Below are 17773 nucleotides of genomic sequence, written 5' to 3'. Positions count from 1 at the left end.
GATTCATTGATTGACACTCCAGATAGATAATAGGTTCAGAATTGAGTTGGTTGAAAAAAGTTGTCTGGGTTGCATTTGGGAAATTGGATAGTGATATTAATGACACCAAACTTCTCCTTGAAACTGTGAAATTGAACATTGATAACCTACTTTATTTTGTATTATTTGTTAATTATTGATTGAGAATTGTATTTATCTATATGACTTTGGGCAAGTCACCTGACCTTGTTAGTCTCAGTTTTCTTATTTATAAAATAAGTTGGAAAAGGAAATGGCAAACTACTCCAGTATCTTTGTCAAGAAAACCACAAATGGGGTCATGAAGAGTTGAACATGACTAAAAGGACTGAACAACAACAAAATCTTATAAACATATAAATAGCTCAGTTTTATATCATTTTAACATTTTCCTCAGAATGTGGCATTGTATCATTGAAAAAAATCCCAATAGTCCAACGGATTTGGAGTCAGAGGGCTTGAATTTGAATCTCACCCCTACCACTTACTCTTTTAATACTGTGTCGCTTTGGATGAGTCACTTAATCTCTTTGGTTCTCAGGGTTCTTGTTTCTACAATGAGGGGACTGGAATAGATGACTCCTAAGGTTCCTCCCAGGTCAAAATCTATAATCCTGTGCCACAGACACCTATTTGAAGGTCATTGTGTCATAGTGGAGAAAAAACTGTACTTGTAAATTGTAGAAAGTTAGCATGGCAGAATGCGTAGGGCCCTGGTTTTGGAGTCAGGGAGACTTCCGGTGAAATAGTACCTCAAATCCTTGTTAGTTGTGTGACCTTAGGCAGGTAAATCTTTCTGGGCCTCAGTTTATTCTTGTGTAAAATAAGGGGTTTGGACTTGATGACCTCTAAGATGCCTTCCAGCTCTATATCTATGATCCTAAAATCAGTTGACCTGCGTTTGAATCCTGGTTTACATTTCACCTCTGTGAGCATCATTTTTCTCATTTGTAAAATGAGGGTGTTGATTAAATTAGGCGTTCTTAACCCAAAGTCCATAGATTTCAAAGGTTATACGAACTTTGATGGGAAAAATTAGACCTTTGTTTTTACTAAATTGCTAAATGAAACTTAATTTCTCCTTCAGTTATTTAAAAGCATTGTCCAAGAAAGGCCACAGACTTCATCAGATAGCCAAACATGGTTAAGCATCCTTGGCCATGATGACATCCAGGGTTCTTTCTAGCTATAAACTCTATGATTCTATATAAGTGAGTTATCATTTGGGCTACTCACCTCTCAGGGAAACGTTGATGCTTTAATCGCTGGAAAAAAAAGATAGTTATTTTACTAGGAGATAAGGACAACCCAACAGCAGAATTCCTTTTTATCTCTGTGGTCCACTTGGCTATTACCCTCCAAAGCCCCACCTCCAAGCCATCATTCTGCACAGAACAAAGATCTATGTTGTTTCTCACCAAGCCTGTCCTGTTGCTGTTATTGTTTAGCCAGGTAAGGTATCTTAAAAGAGGTAGGGACAGGGGAGGATCTGGGAAGCAGTTCTTTTCAGGCAGGCTTGAAAAAAAAAGAGGGCTTTTCTCTTCTCACCTGCTGGAGAAGTTCCTGGAGCTCCTGAGAATTGATGAAAGTTTCTCCAATGTCAAAAATGCAGTAAGTCTCCTTCTGGCAGGCGCTGACCCAATTCTGATACTCACTCGTGTCAGGGATGCGGTCCAGGAAGATTCGATAGGCTTCCCACACAGCTTCCTGACAGACTATAAAAGAGGGCGGTTAAGTATGGAAACTTGGCCGAGGATGAGGGAAAATTCTCCTTCCAAATTAATCCCCAACACCCACCCACACCACAGTTTCGTAACATAGGATAATTTCATAGATTAGATCTGGAAAGGGCTTTAGAGGTCATGTAGCACTTGTAGCGACCCACAGTTTAGGAAGCACTGAAGGGGTGATGAGTGGACAAAGTTTAAGAAACCCTGAAGTCCAACCTCTTCTTTTCACACATGAAGAAACTGATGCCCAGAGAAGTTAAGTGGTTTCTCCAAGGTTATATAATAGAAAAGTGGCAGTCAGGATTTGAATTCCGGTCCTTTTACTCCCAAACTTATGTTCTTTCCATTGTATCACATACTACTTACATGAATACTCTTTTGTTCTCAGGAGTATGTTGATCCCCCAAATTTTTCTTTTTTGTTTCTATTCACTTTCTAGGTACTGTGGTATAGAGGAAAAACCCTGGCTTTAGGTCTAGGGGACCTAGGTTTGAATCGCACCTCTGATAACTACTTGTGTGACTTTGGACAATTCACTTAACTGACCTGGTTTCAGTTTCCTCATTTGTAAAGTGAAAGGTTTGGATTGGGTCAGAAATGTAAAACTCAGATAGGAATAAGGGCTATTAATCCATATATAAGGATCCCACATGCTGCCTGTTGACTTAAAAAGCCACATATTAACTATCTATATTCTATTGTGTTTCTATTTATTTCGTTAAATATTTTTATACATGTTAGTGTCATTCAGGAGTCTTGTGTTTGGTATCTCTGGATTAGATGACTTCAGAGGTTCCTTATACTCATAGATCTATTATTCTGTGAATTTGTATTGTCTTCAAGGAACTACCGCTCTCTTCCCTCCCAATCTGGCAGAAAATACCCAAACCTGTAACCAGGCCCTGATCAAGGTTGGCAAGTAGGTGATTATTGTCTTTGTTGCCTGCACTTCTGCCTTTTTTCTTCTTTAGTGACACTCTGTCTTCAATCCCAGTAGTTCAGGACCCTTATGCCCGGACCATAACCATACCTGGGCATTTTGAGATGCCTCAGCTCTAGGTGGAGACCCTCCCCAGAGTTCTTTATATTTTATGGGCCCCACAGCTATTCCTGGGGTCTTTTGTTGTTATCAAGTAATTTTTAAATCACGTCCTACTCTTTGTGACCCCCAAAGAAAAAACCCCCAAAGGTTTTCTTGGGAAAGATTTTGAAGTGGTCTGTTATTTCCTTCTCCAGCTCATTTTGCAGATGAAGAAACTGAGGCAAATAGGGTTAAATGACTTGCCCAGTGTCTGATGCCAGATTAAAATCAGGTCTTCCTGACTCTGGACCCAGTGCTCTATCCACTGGGCCACCTAGCTGGCACATATTCCTGGGATCTGCATTTGGTACCTCTTCTTGTTTTAACAAAAGATCTAAGGTACACACACAGAATATTATCGCTATGTGATGTTGGGCAAGTTACAAAACCTTTCTGGGCCTCATTTGTAAAATGGGGAAATTGGTTGGACAACCTTGATTTTCCCTTATAACTCTAAAATAATGATTCTATTAACTGGACACTGTTGTGTTACTGTGGGGTTTCTTTCTTAATAGTCTCAGGCTGAAAGAATGAAGCTGCTATGCTGGGATTCATATTTCATCGGGTATACCAGGGAAACTTTTGGAGACATGGTGGTGAAGGAGAAGGGGGCCTTAGAAGCAGCCCTGAATCCACTCTATGTAGCCTTACTTTGATGACTCTTAAGGATAGCCTTGATAAAAAGCATCCATGTTATTAGGAGCAGAATACAGATGGCCTATTGCCATATTCATTTAGCTCATATACTTGCTCCCTATTATGGCTCTTTCTTTACCAGATGGCCTTCTATCTAGAGAGCTCTAGACACTTTGAGTTCCTGAAACTAAAAACTTTTCCAATATTTTAACCAAGACCACCTACTTTTACCTACTGGGCATGGTTTCAATAGACTAGGGATGTCCCATTTCTCGAAGTTACCTTTCCTTCAAAGAAGCAGAGTTAGAGATGGAAGGGATCTTCAAACTCATCTAGTCCAACCCCTTCATTTTTGCAGTTAAAGAAACTGAGGCCAGAGAAGTTAAGTGAATTGTCTAAGGTCATACAGCTAGTAAGTGGCAGAGGCAGGAATCAAGCCTTGGTTTCTTACTCCAAATCCAAGAGCTCTTCCTACTACACTACAATGTCATTGAATGGCTAATATGGAGATCCCACTACAAAAGCATCACCTCATTAAATGCAGGGCTTTGATTTCAGTTAAATGGGAAACAAGTTTGGGAGGATAGAAAGAACCCTGTATTTAGAGTCAAATTCTTGCTCTGCTACTTTCAACCTGTTGTAAATTTGAGCATGTCAGTGTTGCCTCTCATTTAGACCAGGTGGCAAGTTAAAACCACCCTCTGCTCTCAAGGAAACTCACAGTCCAATGGCATAGTCAACCTGCAAGCAACTACATACAAACAAGATCTATAAGGGAAAGGGAAGGGAATAAATAAGCTTTTATATAGTACCGGCCATGTGTCAGGCACTGAACTAAGCATTCTTACATATATTATCTCATTTGATCTTCACAACCTTCTGGGGTAGGTGTTATTCTTATTTCCATTTCACATTTGAAGAAACTAAGGCAAACAGGTCAAATGAATCACCCAGGGTCACACAGACAGTAGGTATCTGAGGCTAGATTGGAACTGAAGTCTTCCTGATTCTAGGTCCAGTGATCTATCCACTGAACCACCAGCTGCCTCAGGCTAAGTTGGCGATAATCAACAAAGGAAATGTATGATCAATCATTAAGTGGGATCAGGAAGGTCTTCTTGCAAAAGATTCAAATCTGGTTGAAGACAAAGAAACTGTGAGGTGAAGATGAAGACAGAAAGAATTACAGGCAAGGGGGATAGCCAGGGAAAAATTAACTGATTTGGGCTACCAAGTGATCACTGGGTTACAGAATATATGGAGGGGAGTAAGACAGAAGAAGACTGAAAAGGTAGGAAGGGACCAGGTTATGGAAGGCTTTAAAAGCTAAACAGAGGATTTTATATTTGACCCTAGAGGTAATAGGGAACAACTGGAATTTATTGAGTAACAGGGTTACATACAGTTTGACAGTTGAATGGAGGATGGACTGGAATGGGGAAAGACTTGAGTAAGGGAAACCAACCAGAAAGCTACTATGATAGGGCAGACATGGGGTGATGAGAGAAGGAGGCATATAGAAGGAATGCTACAAAAGTAGAATTTACAGAACTTGCCAATTGACTAGATATGGGGGATGAGAGAAAATGAGGAGTCAAAGATGATACCTAGGTTGTAAACCTGGGTGACTGGTGAGATGGTGGTACATTGACAGTAAAAAGGAAGTTAGGAAAAAGGATGGGTTTTGGGGAAAAGATAATGAGTTCTGTTTTGGATATGGTGGGTTTAAGATGTCTATGAGCCATTTAGATTGGGATGTCCAACAGAGAGCTGGAGATGTGATTGATTGGTGATAAGAGAGAGGTTAGGGATGAATAAGTTGAGAACCAATAAGAGCTGTTATGATTGGCAAGTAAAATAGTATAAGAGGAAAAGAAGGCCAAAGACAACACCTTGGAGAATGCCCATATTTAGGGGAAATAACCTGGATGAAGATCCATGAAAGAAAATCGAGGAATGGTCATATAAGTAGGAGGAGAACCGGGAGAAAGCAGTGTCACAAGAACCTAGAGAGAAGAAAATATCAAGGCAAATAGGGTTACTGAGAATGTCAAAGGCTACAGAGTGGTCAAGAAGGATGAGGACTGAGCAAAGGTTATTGGATTTGTGAATTAAGAGTTTATTGGTAACTTTGGAGAAAGTGGTTTTAGTTTTATGATGAGGTTGGAAGTCATACTGCAGAGAATTAAGAGAGTGAGAGGAAATGGAGTGGAGATATTGATTGTAAAGGGCCTTCTCCAGGATTTTAGTGATGAAAGGGAAAGAGATATAGGACAATAGTAGGGATGGATGGATCAGGTGAGGGTATTTTGAGGGGATGGGAAGCCATGGGTGTGTTTGAAGGTGTCAAGGAAGAAGCCAATAGACAGGGAGAGTTTGAAGATTATTGACAGTGGGGATGATAGAAGCATCAATATGTTGGACAAGTTGGGATGGAATAGGATCATTTATACATGTCAAGGGGTTTACCTTGGCTGGGAGAAGAGTCATCTTTTTATATGAGAAAGGTATAAAGGAGGAGATAGTTGCAGAAGGCACCTCAGTATTATGTTGAGGGAAAGGGGAGAAAAGTAAGCTTTCTGTGAATGGCCTCAATGTTTTTTTAGTATAATTTGAAGCAAGGTTCTTAGCAGAGAGAGGGGAGTGGGAGCCATAAGAGATTTGAGGAGGAGGGAGAAGGCCTTGAAAAGTCACTGTGGTAGATAGGATAGTGAGTCAATATATAGGGGCAGTGGTGGTCATGGAAAGGAGGTTTGATCTGGGGAATTACAGGGATGGTATATGGCACCATAGGGCAGTTGATTGATACATACTTTCCAGTAGCTATGGTAAAGTTCCTTTGGTTATTGTTCTTAGAGTGGTCAGTGGGGGATTGAAGGGGTACAGGAGTGCCATCCAATGTCAAGATGCTCAGGTTCTGGTGGGTGGCTAGTCGGTTGTATGGCTGAATGGGATATAAAACATAGTCTGAGGATTGCTACATCAGTGGGTTTGGTGAGTTTGCAAACACTCACCCACTCAGCTCAGGAGCAGGGTGGAATCACAAAGCTAAGTGGATTAATTTTCTGTGAGAGGAGAACCATGGTCTTTGTAGGTAGGTGTGTTGGGTTTATCCTTTAAAGAAGATTAATGGAAAAACATTGATAAATATCACATGAAATGAGATGTATATTGCAGACTGCTCAGGCGGAGAGCATGCTTACATGGATGAAATTACGGATCCAACAAAGAGCCCAAAGTGAGTGAGGTAGTCAGGAGATGATAAAGCATAGATGCATTAGCCCTTTGGGCCAGGGAGGAGGCATTGCAGAGGGGAGAAAAGGTAGAGAATTAGAAGGTGTCAAAACAGCCTTTGCCTTCTTTGCCTACTGCTAGCTATAATTCTGGCTCTAGGAATAATATTTAAACATTGTAATGTGTATTAAAAATGGTAGAAAGGGGGCGGAGCCAAGATGGCGGCTGGTAAGCAGGGACTAGATTGAGCTCTGTACCCGAGTCCCTCCAAAAACCTATAAAAAATGGCTCTGAACCAATTCTAGAACGGCAGAACCCACAGAACAGCAGAGGGAAGAAGGGCTCCAGCCCAGGACAGCCTGGATGGTCTCTGGGTGAGGTCTATCCCACACGGAGCTGGGAGCTGGGAGCTGGGAACGGAGTGGAGCAGAGCCCAGCCTGAGCGGCGTGGACCATCCAGACCAGAAGCCGGGAAGAGGGGGCCCTAGCGCCCTGATTCAGTGAGCTGCGGCAGTTACGAGACCCCTCGACCCACAAACACCAAAGACTGCAGAGAAGGTTAGTGGGAAAAGCTGCGGGAGTGGAAGGAGTTCGTGGTTCGGCTTCCAGCCCCGGGGGCAGCGGAGGTGGGGCAGCTACAGCTGTTGTTACTTCCGGCTCCAGGCCCACCTGGTGGGAGGAATTAAGTGGCGGATCAGAGCAGGAGTGCAACAGCCTGCTGAAGATCTAAGCCCAGTCTGGACTGGGGGTTCTTGGGGAAGGAGGAGTGCGGGTTTGACAGAGCTGGCACCTCCCCCCCAAATGTGGAACATAGAACTCGTTAGTCTACAAGCAGTCATACCCCACTGAAAAACTCAAGGGTCAAGTTAGTTGGTTGGGAATATGGCCAGGCAGCGAAAACGCACCCAGATTCAGTCTCAGACTTTGGATTCTTTCTTTGGTGACAAAGAAGACCAAAACATACAGCCTAAAGAAGACAACAAAGTCATAGAGCCTACAACCAAAGCCTCCAAGAAAAACATGAACTGGCCCCAGGCCATAGAAGAACTAAAAAAGGATTTGGAAAAGCAAGTCAGAGAAGTAGAGGAAAAATTGGGAAGAGAAATGAGAAGGATGTGAGAAAACCATGAAAAACAAGTCAATGACTTGCTAAAGGAGACCCAAAAAAATACTGAAAAATACACTGAAGAAAACAACACCTTAAAAAACAGACTAACTCAAATGGCAAAAGAGCTCCAAAAAGCCAATGAGGAGAAGAATGCCTTGAAAGGCAGAATTAGCCAAATGGAAAAGGAGCTCCAAAAGACCACTGAAGAAAATACTACTTTAAAAATTAAATTGGAGCAAGTGGAAGCTAGTGACTTGATGAGAAATCAGGATATTATAAAACAGAACCAAAGGAATGAAAAAATGGAAGACAATGTGAAATATCTCCTTGGAAAAACCACTGACCTGGAAAATAGATCCAGGAGAGATAATTTAAAAATTATTGGACTACCTGAAAGCCATGATCAAAAAAAGAGCCTAGATATCATCTTTCAAGAAATTATCAAGGAGAACTGCCCTGATATTCTAGAGCCACAGGGCAAAATAGAAATTGAAAGAATCCATCGATCGCCTCCTCAAATAGATCCCAAAAAGAAATCTCCTAGGAATATTGTCACCAAATTCCAGAGCTCCCAGATGAAGGAGAAGATACTGCAAACAGCCAGAAAGGAACAATTTGAGTATTGTGGAAACCCAATCAGAATAACCCAAGATCTGGCAGCTTCTACATTAAGAGATCGAAGGGCTTGGAATGCGATATTCCAGAGGTCAATGGAGCTAGGATTAAAACCTAGAATCACCTACCCAGCAAAACTGAGTATCATGTTCCAAGGCAAAATATGGATTTTCAATAAAATAGAGAACTTTCAAGCTTTCTCAGTGAAAAGACCAGAACTGAATAGAAAATTTGACTTTCAAACACAAGAGTCAAGAGAAGCATGAAAAGGTAATCAAGAAACGGAAATTGCAAGGGACTTACTAAAGTTGAACTGTTTTGTTTACATTCCTACATGGAAAGATGACAAGTATGATTCATGAGACCTCAGTATTAGGGTAGTCGAAGGGAATATGCATATATATATATATACATATATATATGTTTATGTATATATATAAGTGAATGTGTATGTATGTATATATCTATGTGTATATGTATGTATGTGTATATATATATGTGTTTTTATATATGTGTGTGTGTGTATATATATATACATGTATATACATATATATATATACATATGTAAAAGAGAGAGAGCAGACACAGGGTGAGTTGAAGATGAAGGGAAGATATCTAAAAGAAATAAAATGAAATTAAGGGATGAGAGAGCATCATACTGAGAGAGGGAGATAGGGAGAGATAGAATGGGGTGGATTATCTCGCATAAAGGTGGCAAGAGGAAGCAGTTTTGTGGGAGGAGGGGAGAGGGCAGGTGAGGGGGGAATGAGTGAACCTTTCTCTCATCAGATTTGGCCTGAGGGGGAATACCATACATACTCAGTTGGGTATCTTACCCCACAGGAAAGAAGAGGGAGGAAGATAAAAAAAAATAAAAGGGGGGGGATGATGGAGGGGAGGGCAGATGGGGGTGGAGGTAATCAAAACAAACACTTTGGAAAGGGGACAGGGTCAAGGGAGAAAATTCAATAAAGCGGGATGGGTTGGGAAGGAGCAAAGTGTAGTTAGCCTTTCACAACATGAGTATTGTGGAAGGGTTATACATAATGATACATGTGTGGCCTAGGTTGAATTGCTCAACTTCTTAGGGAGGGTGGGTGGGAAGGGAAGAGGGGAGAGAATTTGGAACTCAAAGTTTTAAAATCAGATGTTCAAAAACAAAAAAAGTTTTTGCATGCAACTAAAAAATAAGATACACAGGCAATGGGGCTTAGAAATTTATTTTGCCCTGCAAGAAAGGAAGGGAAAAGGGGATGAGAGGGGAGGGGGATGAAAGAGGGGAGGGCTGACTGGGGAACAGGGCAACCAGAATATAAGCCATCTTGGAGTGGGGGGGAGGGTAGAAATGGGGAGAAAATTTGTAATTCAAACTATTGTGAAAATCAATGCTGAAAACCAAATATGTTAAATAAATAAATTTAAATTAAAAAAATGGTGGAAAGTAATGTGTACTATGTTTATTCATTAGGTAACTAAAAGTCATCTTCATGTCCCCTTTGATTCTGAGGGCTGTCAAAGTGTTTTCCCCAAGCCCAAACAATGCCAACTCAGGTTCAGTTGCAACCTTGACATGCTTCTTAAACTTGCACAGATCATAGTGTGACAGGCGATCTGAGAACAATCACTGAGTGACTGTCAAAGAAACACAGCTTTGTAGTTAAAGTATTTCTTGGTGAGCAAATTTGTTAAGATGCAAAGGAACTCCATACTGATTATCAAATCTTATTCCATCCTGGAGCAGCCTTAATGGATTATCATTGCTGTGGAAAATATTTCCACTGTGGTTTGTTTTACCCAGGGAAACCAGAGAGTGAAAGATGTGAACTTAATCAAGGGTAAGATGAGAATGAGAACTTTATGTAGCAGAAATTCAGCAGCTGCAAGTAATGGCTTTCCCCTTAAGCACCTAACAAGGGCTGCTTCGCTTCACCATTGTGGCTGTCATAAATAAAACCATAGCACCTGAAAACATTGGTTGATGGTTGGGTATGTACAACATTTGCTTCCTAACTTTGTAACCTTGGGGTAAGTCCCTTAATCTCTCTGGGCCTCAGTTTCCTCTGTTGAAAGATGAATTGGACCAGATGACCTACGAGACCATTTTCAGCTCTAAAACTATAATCCCATGAGCTTATATAATTTTATGTCTCTATAAAAATAATATGGAATTGCCCAAGTGTTATTACCCAGGCTAGCTAGAATGCCCAAACCTAATTCATTCCGGTTCAGTTGAACTTTAGCAAGATAGGCAGTGTGCCATAGAAGACTGTGCAAAGCTTGGAGTCAGGAATGCCTGGGTTCAAGTCCTGCCTCTAATATATACTAGCTGTAGCCTGCAGGCATTTCTTTAAGTCTAAAAGTTACAGAAGAATTGCTGATCTGTAAAGGTTGAAGGAGTTTCTATGCCAGAAGTTCGCTACACTAATGGAGTCATAATTCTGCACCAGAAGAAATCAATAAACATTTATTAAGTACCTATTTTGTTCAAGGTACTATACAAAGTTGAATACAAAGTTGATACAAAGGTGAAAAATGACCTAGCTTCTGCCTTGAAGGAGCTCATAATTTAGTAGAAGGGATGACAGGTAGATTATTATCGTAGATCATTAGAATTTAAGTTCCCAGAGGGCAAGGACTGTTTTTTCCCCCCTTTTCCTCTTTTTTTTTGGTATTTGCCTTTCCAGCATTTAGCACAATGCATTGTTCATAGAGGTGATTAATAAATGATTGTTTGTTAAATATTAGAAGATGTATAAGGGCATAGAAAGTTCACAATAGAGTGTCTTGAGTGATTCAGATGGACACATGTGGAAATTCTCCTGAGTTATTATCAGCTACAATTATATTTGTGAAAACAAGGGATCCAGAGTTCATGGCCCTAGCTAGTATCACTCACTTAATTCTCAATTGCTGGGGCCCTTCTAAATTGCTTGGCATTTGTAAGTGCTTAGAGTTGGAATTTTTTCCCACTAGGAGAGTAAACATATGAAATATTCATCTCTCAATGAAATGAAACATGTGAGTGCTGCAAGGCTTTCACTTTTTTATGTGACTTTGCTAATTAATTGTGTCTCCAAAACCCAACACGAATCCCCTAGATTAATTCACTTCTTCATAGTACCATAGAATCAGATGTTCTGAAACATGGCAAGGGGCAAGTGCTCTGAAATTTCTCTACCTTGGTTTACAACTGTGTCTCAATCAACACCCTCTGCCATATGCTGATGGAGCCTACACCAGATGTTTCAAAATCATAGCCTTGAAATAAGGTAGGATGACAGTGTCCATTTTATAATGGGAAGAAATGTCTGAGGATGAGATTGGAGAGCCATTTTACCTCCAACTTGCAAGATGATACAGGTTTGGAGCCTAGGCAAAATAAGACACCTTTGCCTTATTGGAAATCAGCCAAGGCATTCATAACAGTGTGATTTAATTTCATAATTATTTCTTAGTGCATTATACGACATTGGTCCTTGTTGTATGCCTCTTGCAGGCAATAACTGTCCTATAACTCCCCTGGAAACAATGGTAATTGTCTAGTAAATTCTGTTAACACCTCTGCATCATCACTTGCTCACCGCTGATAATTTGGGACACCTCTGTGCTCACAGATGTTCCTCCAGATCTCCAAAATTCAGTAGTTTTTGCTGGATCTGCCATGCTATCAAACAGTATTAGGAGTCAGGTGAACACTTGTATAATAATGTTGCTTTTTGTTTTTGGAAACTGAGACTTAATCAGCCTGCTTAGTCCCTCAGTCCAGCAAACATCTTGTGCTTCTCATTTTATGAGAACAAAATAAAAAAATTCTACTTTTTGCTTAAATAATAACAAAAATAAAAAAAATCTACAAATGGCAAGGCAATTTTTGTTGTCTGTTAAATGACCTAATGTATTTTTGCTGCATAAGCTCTTATTTTAAAATATACAGCCCTTTCTACCTCTACAATTTTTTTGTTTAAAGTTTTATTGATGTGTTTTGATTTTGTATTTGCAGATTATCCCCACTTTGTAGGAGGATTTCCGTAACAGAGTAAAACAATTAAATAAATGATCATTAATAACAACAACACCAGTAATTAGCATTTATAGAGTGATTTAAGGTTTGCAAAGTGATCTATGACTATTTTCTCATTTTGTCCTCACAACAACCCTGGAAGTCAAGTGCTAGTATCATTCCAATTTTACAAAGGAGAAAACTGAGGCACAGGGCAGTTAAGCGATTTGCCCAGGGTTACACAGCTGGTAAATGTCTGAGGCAATATTTGAACTAAGGTCTCCCCAACTCCCAGACCAGCTCTCTATCTACTACATGGCTTAGCTGCCATTGAAAAAAAAGCTTGCTAGGTTTTTTAATTGAATGGGAGTACCTGGTTTAAGTTACTGCTCAGGTATTTAGACGCTTAGTAAAGGTCAAAGAATAAATGATATAGAGTAAAGAATACAGCTCCAAAACCTTAAACTAAGATTAAAGATGGCTGATAAATTCACAGCTGAGTTTAATGAAAGGGAATGGAAAGCCAGTAGAGACTTTGCACGGATCATTTGTGTTCTCACCTCTTAGCCTGTAATAAGCCTGGAGATTGGCCAAGATTTGTTTCATTGACTCTTGTGGACAGATTTTAATCCCTGTTGGGAAGGATATAGATCTTTTGGACCGGTGCTTTGCCAAATCAAATATCCTCCTGATGGTTGACACTCTGGACACCTTCGTTGTTCTTCCTGTATTGTCAAAGCTGGAGGCATCTTCCATGTACTTGGATTTGACATGGTTTCCTTTAATGAGAAGTTCTGAAAGAACAGAAAATAGATATCCTGGTGAGTACGTAACTGTACATGACACAGGTACGTCATCTAGGCATCATTGCTATTTACAAGCTGTAGAACCTTTGGTAAGTCACTTTGTCTCCTAAGTAAAATGGACATAATGATCTTTTTCCTAAATTGTAGGGCTGATACGATTTAAATCGAGTATTATATATGAAAGTACTTTGTAAATGGATAAATGTTATTTTGGGGGTAGTGGGGAAAGGCCATCTCTGTGATTTTATTGGTGTTGGGATTTCTGATACAAAGCAATATCTGACATTGTACTTTACAAATATTATTGTGTATTTATTAAAATAAATTGAATTGCATGGAGTTGAATCAGATTGAATGTGTTCTAAGATTTGTCAGTACCTAAATGTAGTTATTTTGAAGGGATTGACTTTAATATTTCTTAGAATTATAGATTTAGAAATGGAAGGGACAACTTGTTCAACAAGTGAGGTCCAGAGAGACTAAATTACTTGTCCAAGGTCACATAGGTAGTAAGTTTAAGGGAAGTTGATCAGGGGTATATCCTTGATCCATTTGGTGAGCTCCTTGATCAACTTCAGGAGCTCCCTGTGTGGAAGCTTCCTCTAACTCTACCCACGTAAATTGTTGAAAGTTACTTAGAGTACTGAGTCTCACTGCTATTATATGTCACAAGCAGGTCTTGAAACTAGATTTTCTTGATTCCAAGGCTGGCCATCTATCTAGTGCACCACGCTGCCACTGTAAAGTACAATGCAAATGTTAAGTAATAATGATGATAATTTTGTGTCTATATGAATGGGGCTGCCTTGACATTTAGTAAAAGTTAATAACCATTTGATGACCTTGTCAAACAATAATATATTTCTCAGTGAAGAGTATAATACCACCAGTCACTTGGAGCTCTGGATTTGGAGTCAAAGAACCTAGGTTCAAGCCAGGTTTCCATTCTGTGAATTAAGTAAGTCGTGTAAACATCCCTGATCAATGTGTTTGAGCCTTTTCTGGGAGGCATCTGAAAGGCATCTCCCCTGGATAGCTTGGAAATTCAACTTGGCACTTTTTTTGGAGGACATAGATAACTCCAGATTGGTTTTCAGTGAAAGGGATTCTATTTATGCCCCAGCTACTATTATCCTCTTCAGCTAACAAAGCTCACACTCAGGAAATTTAGTCTGTGAACCATGGTCAGAAAGCTATAGATAACATACATAACTGCCAAATTTTACTGCCTTGAGGCATTCATTAGTAGTTCCTTGGTGAAAAACCCATGCTCAGATGAAAGAGAGAGAATATAGACCTTACAGGCATGAGGGATTTCCTCAGTAAAGATTCGGAGGTGGGATATGGAATGTCACATATAGGGAGAGGCAAGCTAGCCAGTTGGACTGCCATGTCAAATGTGTGATGAGAAGTAATATGAAATCTTCCTGGAAAAAGGAGGATGTATCCAGATTGCAAAGGACTTTAAATGAGAAAATAGAAATTTATAACTTATCCTAGAGGCAATAGAAATCCACTGAAGCTTCTTCAATAAGTCAGTGACATAGACTTAATCTTTATAAATATTGATTTGGCTACTGTGTGGAAAATGGTTTGGGGGGGTGGTTAGAATCAGGGCCATTGCAATAGACCAGATGAGAGGTGAACTAGGGTGATGACTAAGTGAAGTGAATAGAGAAAAGGGGATGGATGAAGAAGAGATGTCCTGGAAATAGAATGGAAAAGATTTGGCAGTTGATTGGTGTTATATGAGCCTGGAATTCAGGAGAGATTTGAAGGTTGGATTTGTAGATTGGGGAGTCATCTATGTGGAGAAGATACTTGAACTCTCAGGAGCTACTGAGGCCATAAAAAGGAGAGTATAGAAATAAAAGGGTCTGGGATAGGGCTCTGGGTTACACTTATGTATGGGGGATAGCTTATGTGGGATGATATAGCTGAGGCTGAGGAGTGAGCTAACCAGGAGAAGGTAGTGTTATGAAAAACCAGTGAAGGAAGATATTATCTGCATCCAGAAAAAGAACTGATAAATAGAAGTATGCATATAATGGTTTTACATATATGTGTATACATGCACATATATATGTATACACACATATTTGTATGTAATGGTAGCCATCTCTAGGGTAGCTATTAGAGACAGGCAGGGGAAAAAAAGGGAAAAAAAGAAAAAAGAAAGTTACTTGATAACTTTACTATATATTTAAAAGGAATAGCAAGTTGTACATAATAGATTTACAGTTTCATGTGCAATCAATTTTTTTCCTCTATTCTACTATGTTATGGAAATGCTTGTTTTATTTCTTAAGTTCAGAATAAAGTAAATAAATAAATAAGAAAAACCAGTGAAGAGAACCACCAATGATATAATGCAACAAACATTTATTAAGCACCTACTCTAGGCAGAGCACAGTGCTAAGTGCTAGAGGAGATGCAAAATTTAGATTAAACATGGTTCCTCCTCTCAAAAAACCCAGTCCAGGAGAAGAATTAGATAGGATTAAGGATCACTTTAATACACACATATATAGGTTAAAAGCATGGGAGTTGCAAAAAAAATGTATCATGCAAATTCTGAATAGGAATGTTGTTCCCAATGGGAGTTAGGGAAGACTTTGTGGAGGAGGTGGCCTTTGAGTTGGCCTTTAAAGGATGGATAGAAATCCAACAGGCAGGGGCAGCTAGGTGGCACAGTGAGTAGAGCACCAGCCCTGGAGTCAGGAAGACCTGAGTTCAAATGCGGCCTCAGACACTTGACACAAGTACTAGCTGTGTCACCTTGGGCAAGTCACTTAACCCCAATTGCCCTGCCCCCCCCCCAAACCAGAAATTCAATAGGCAAAGAGAGGGAAGGACAGTCCAGGCAAAGGGGACTGTGTGAACAAAGTCATGGTGGGAAATTGCAGGTCTCACTTAGAGTAGTCCAAATTCACTGGACCATAGTGTTGTGGTGGGAGAGCGTAATATGAAATAAGGCTGGAAAGGCAGAATGGTGACACATGTGGAGGGCCTTAAATATCAGGTAGAAAAATCTAAATATTGCTAGGTAGCTCAAGTCAATTAGGGAAGAGTAAAACTTGGTGTCAGTGCTCCTGCCAATTAAGTCCATTTTTTTTCCTCCTCATGCAAAACACCAAAGTTTACAGAATTTGAACTTGGAATGTTAGAGGTTTCAATGAGGTGAAAAGTGTTTTGTTGGTGTTAATGAAGAAGCCCTTGGGAAAAGCAATTACTACATATTAGATATTGCTTGTCATGGCTGCATAAATTATAATGTTGATATTAGACTGAGCTCTGAAAAGGCTCTTTGGATGCATTTTTGTGATATTGATATTTTTATATCACAAGGCATTCAGAGGGAGTGGGGAGAAGTTTGATGAGAATGATCTGAGATTTGAAAGATCTGCTTTGAAAAAAGGGACCAAATTTAATAGATAATTGGAAAAAAATGTTTAAGGCAGAAGATATTTCTCTAAGTAGCTGACAAAATGTGAACATAGCTGATATGATGATGAATTGGCTGCAGTCAACTGTTTTTGGAAGCAGAGCAGGTTTGTAAAGGAGAAGAGAAAGTGAAAGTGTGTTTAATAATTTTTTTTAAAAAATTAAAAATATTGACCAGAGTAAATTAGAATGAGAACCTTTGGCCAGGGACCTTATAGAATTAGTCTCATTTATATCCTGTCCTAGTGCTTTGAATAGTATTTTTTGGCCAATACCAGAGAAACAAGGAAATGATACTTAGGCCAGATCTTGGGATGGAAGTTCACTGTAGAAAGAAAAAGAGGGTTGAAATGGAAAAGACCATTCTTGAAAACTTACAGTTGCAGTGGAAAGAACACTTAGAATTAAACATAGGAAAACTGAGTTCTAGCAGTTCTACCTTCTAACTAGCTGTGTGACTGGGCACATTATTCTTCTGCTCTGGGTTTCAGTTTCCCAGTCTATAAAATGACTGGAGTAGATGACCTCTAAGGACCTGTCTAGCTCTCACATTTTAACATTCTGTGATTTAATTTTTTGAAATCTGGGTCTGTTGGTGAGGCTCAAATGAAATGTTTTATACATAAAGGATTTTGAAAATTTTAGAATTATGTATCAAAGCTCAGTACGACTGCTACTTGCTACAGGAAGTCTTTCCTGGTTTCCCCTCTTCTCCCCTCAAGTGATTAATGCCTTTTCCCTGGAAATTACTTTGAATTTACATTGTATTTAATTTTCTATATTCATATACATATATATAAATTCACCAACAAGCCTTTTCAGGCAGGGATTTATTTGTCTTTTTATCCCTAGTGTTATCATAGTGCACATAATATACATTTTAATAAATTTTTTTGAATATATAGGTATATATGTATAATGTATGTGTATGTGTGTGTTTTTACACACACACACACACACACACACACACACACATATATATGTATATATATACGTAACAAGGGTGATTAGGACAAATAGTGACTTTCTGTACATGGGCTCTGGACTCTTGCTGAGGGACATGTGATTTGCTGAAATTACACAGCAGCTCCTGATTGGTTG

At 39.5% G+C, this 17773-nt stretch overlaps 1 protein-coding gene across 1 annotated transcript in view; it reads right to left on the bottom strand.

The window, feature by feature from the left end:
* The window catches only part of IMPG1 (interphotoreceptor matrix proteoglycan 1), a 318324-nt gene that overhangs the window by 136043 nt on the left and 164508 nt on the right, over nt 1-17773 (bottom strand). Inside the window, exons 3-5 of the mRNA XM_036768304.1 lie at nt 12983-13216; nt 1567-1733; nt 1255-1283 (exon numbers count right to left, since the gene is read on the bottom strand). Of these exons, the coding sequence (XP_036624199.1) occupies nt 1255-1283; nt 1567-1733; nt 12983-13216 (430 nt within the window). The remainder of the gene's footprint in view (nt 1-1254; nt 1284-1566; nt 1734-12982; nt 13217-17773) is intronic.

Source organism: Trichosurus vulpecula, chromosome 7 (genome assembly GCF_011100635.1).
Source record: "Trichosurus vulpecula isolate mTriVul1 chromosome 7, mTriVul1.pri, whole genome shotgun sequence".
Classification (NCBI taxonomy): Eukaryota; Metazoa; Chordata; class Mammalia; order Diprotodontia; family Phalangeridae; genus Trichosurus; species Trichosurus vulpecula.
The sequence above is the reverse complement of the archived record's forward strand: the minus strand, read 5'-3'. Positions and strand labels throughout refer to the sequence as shown.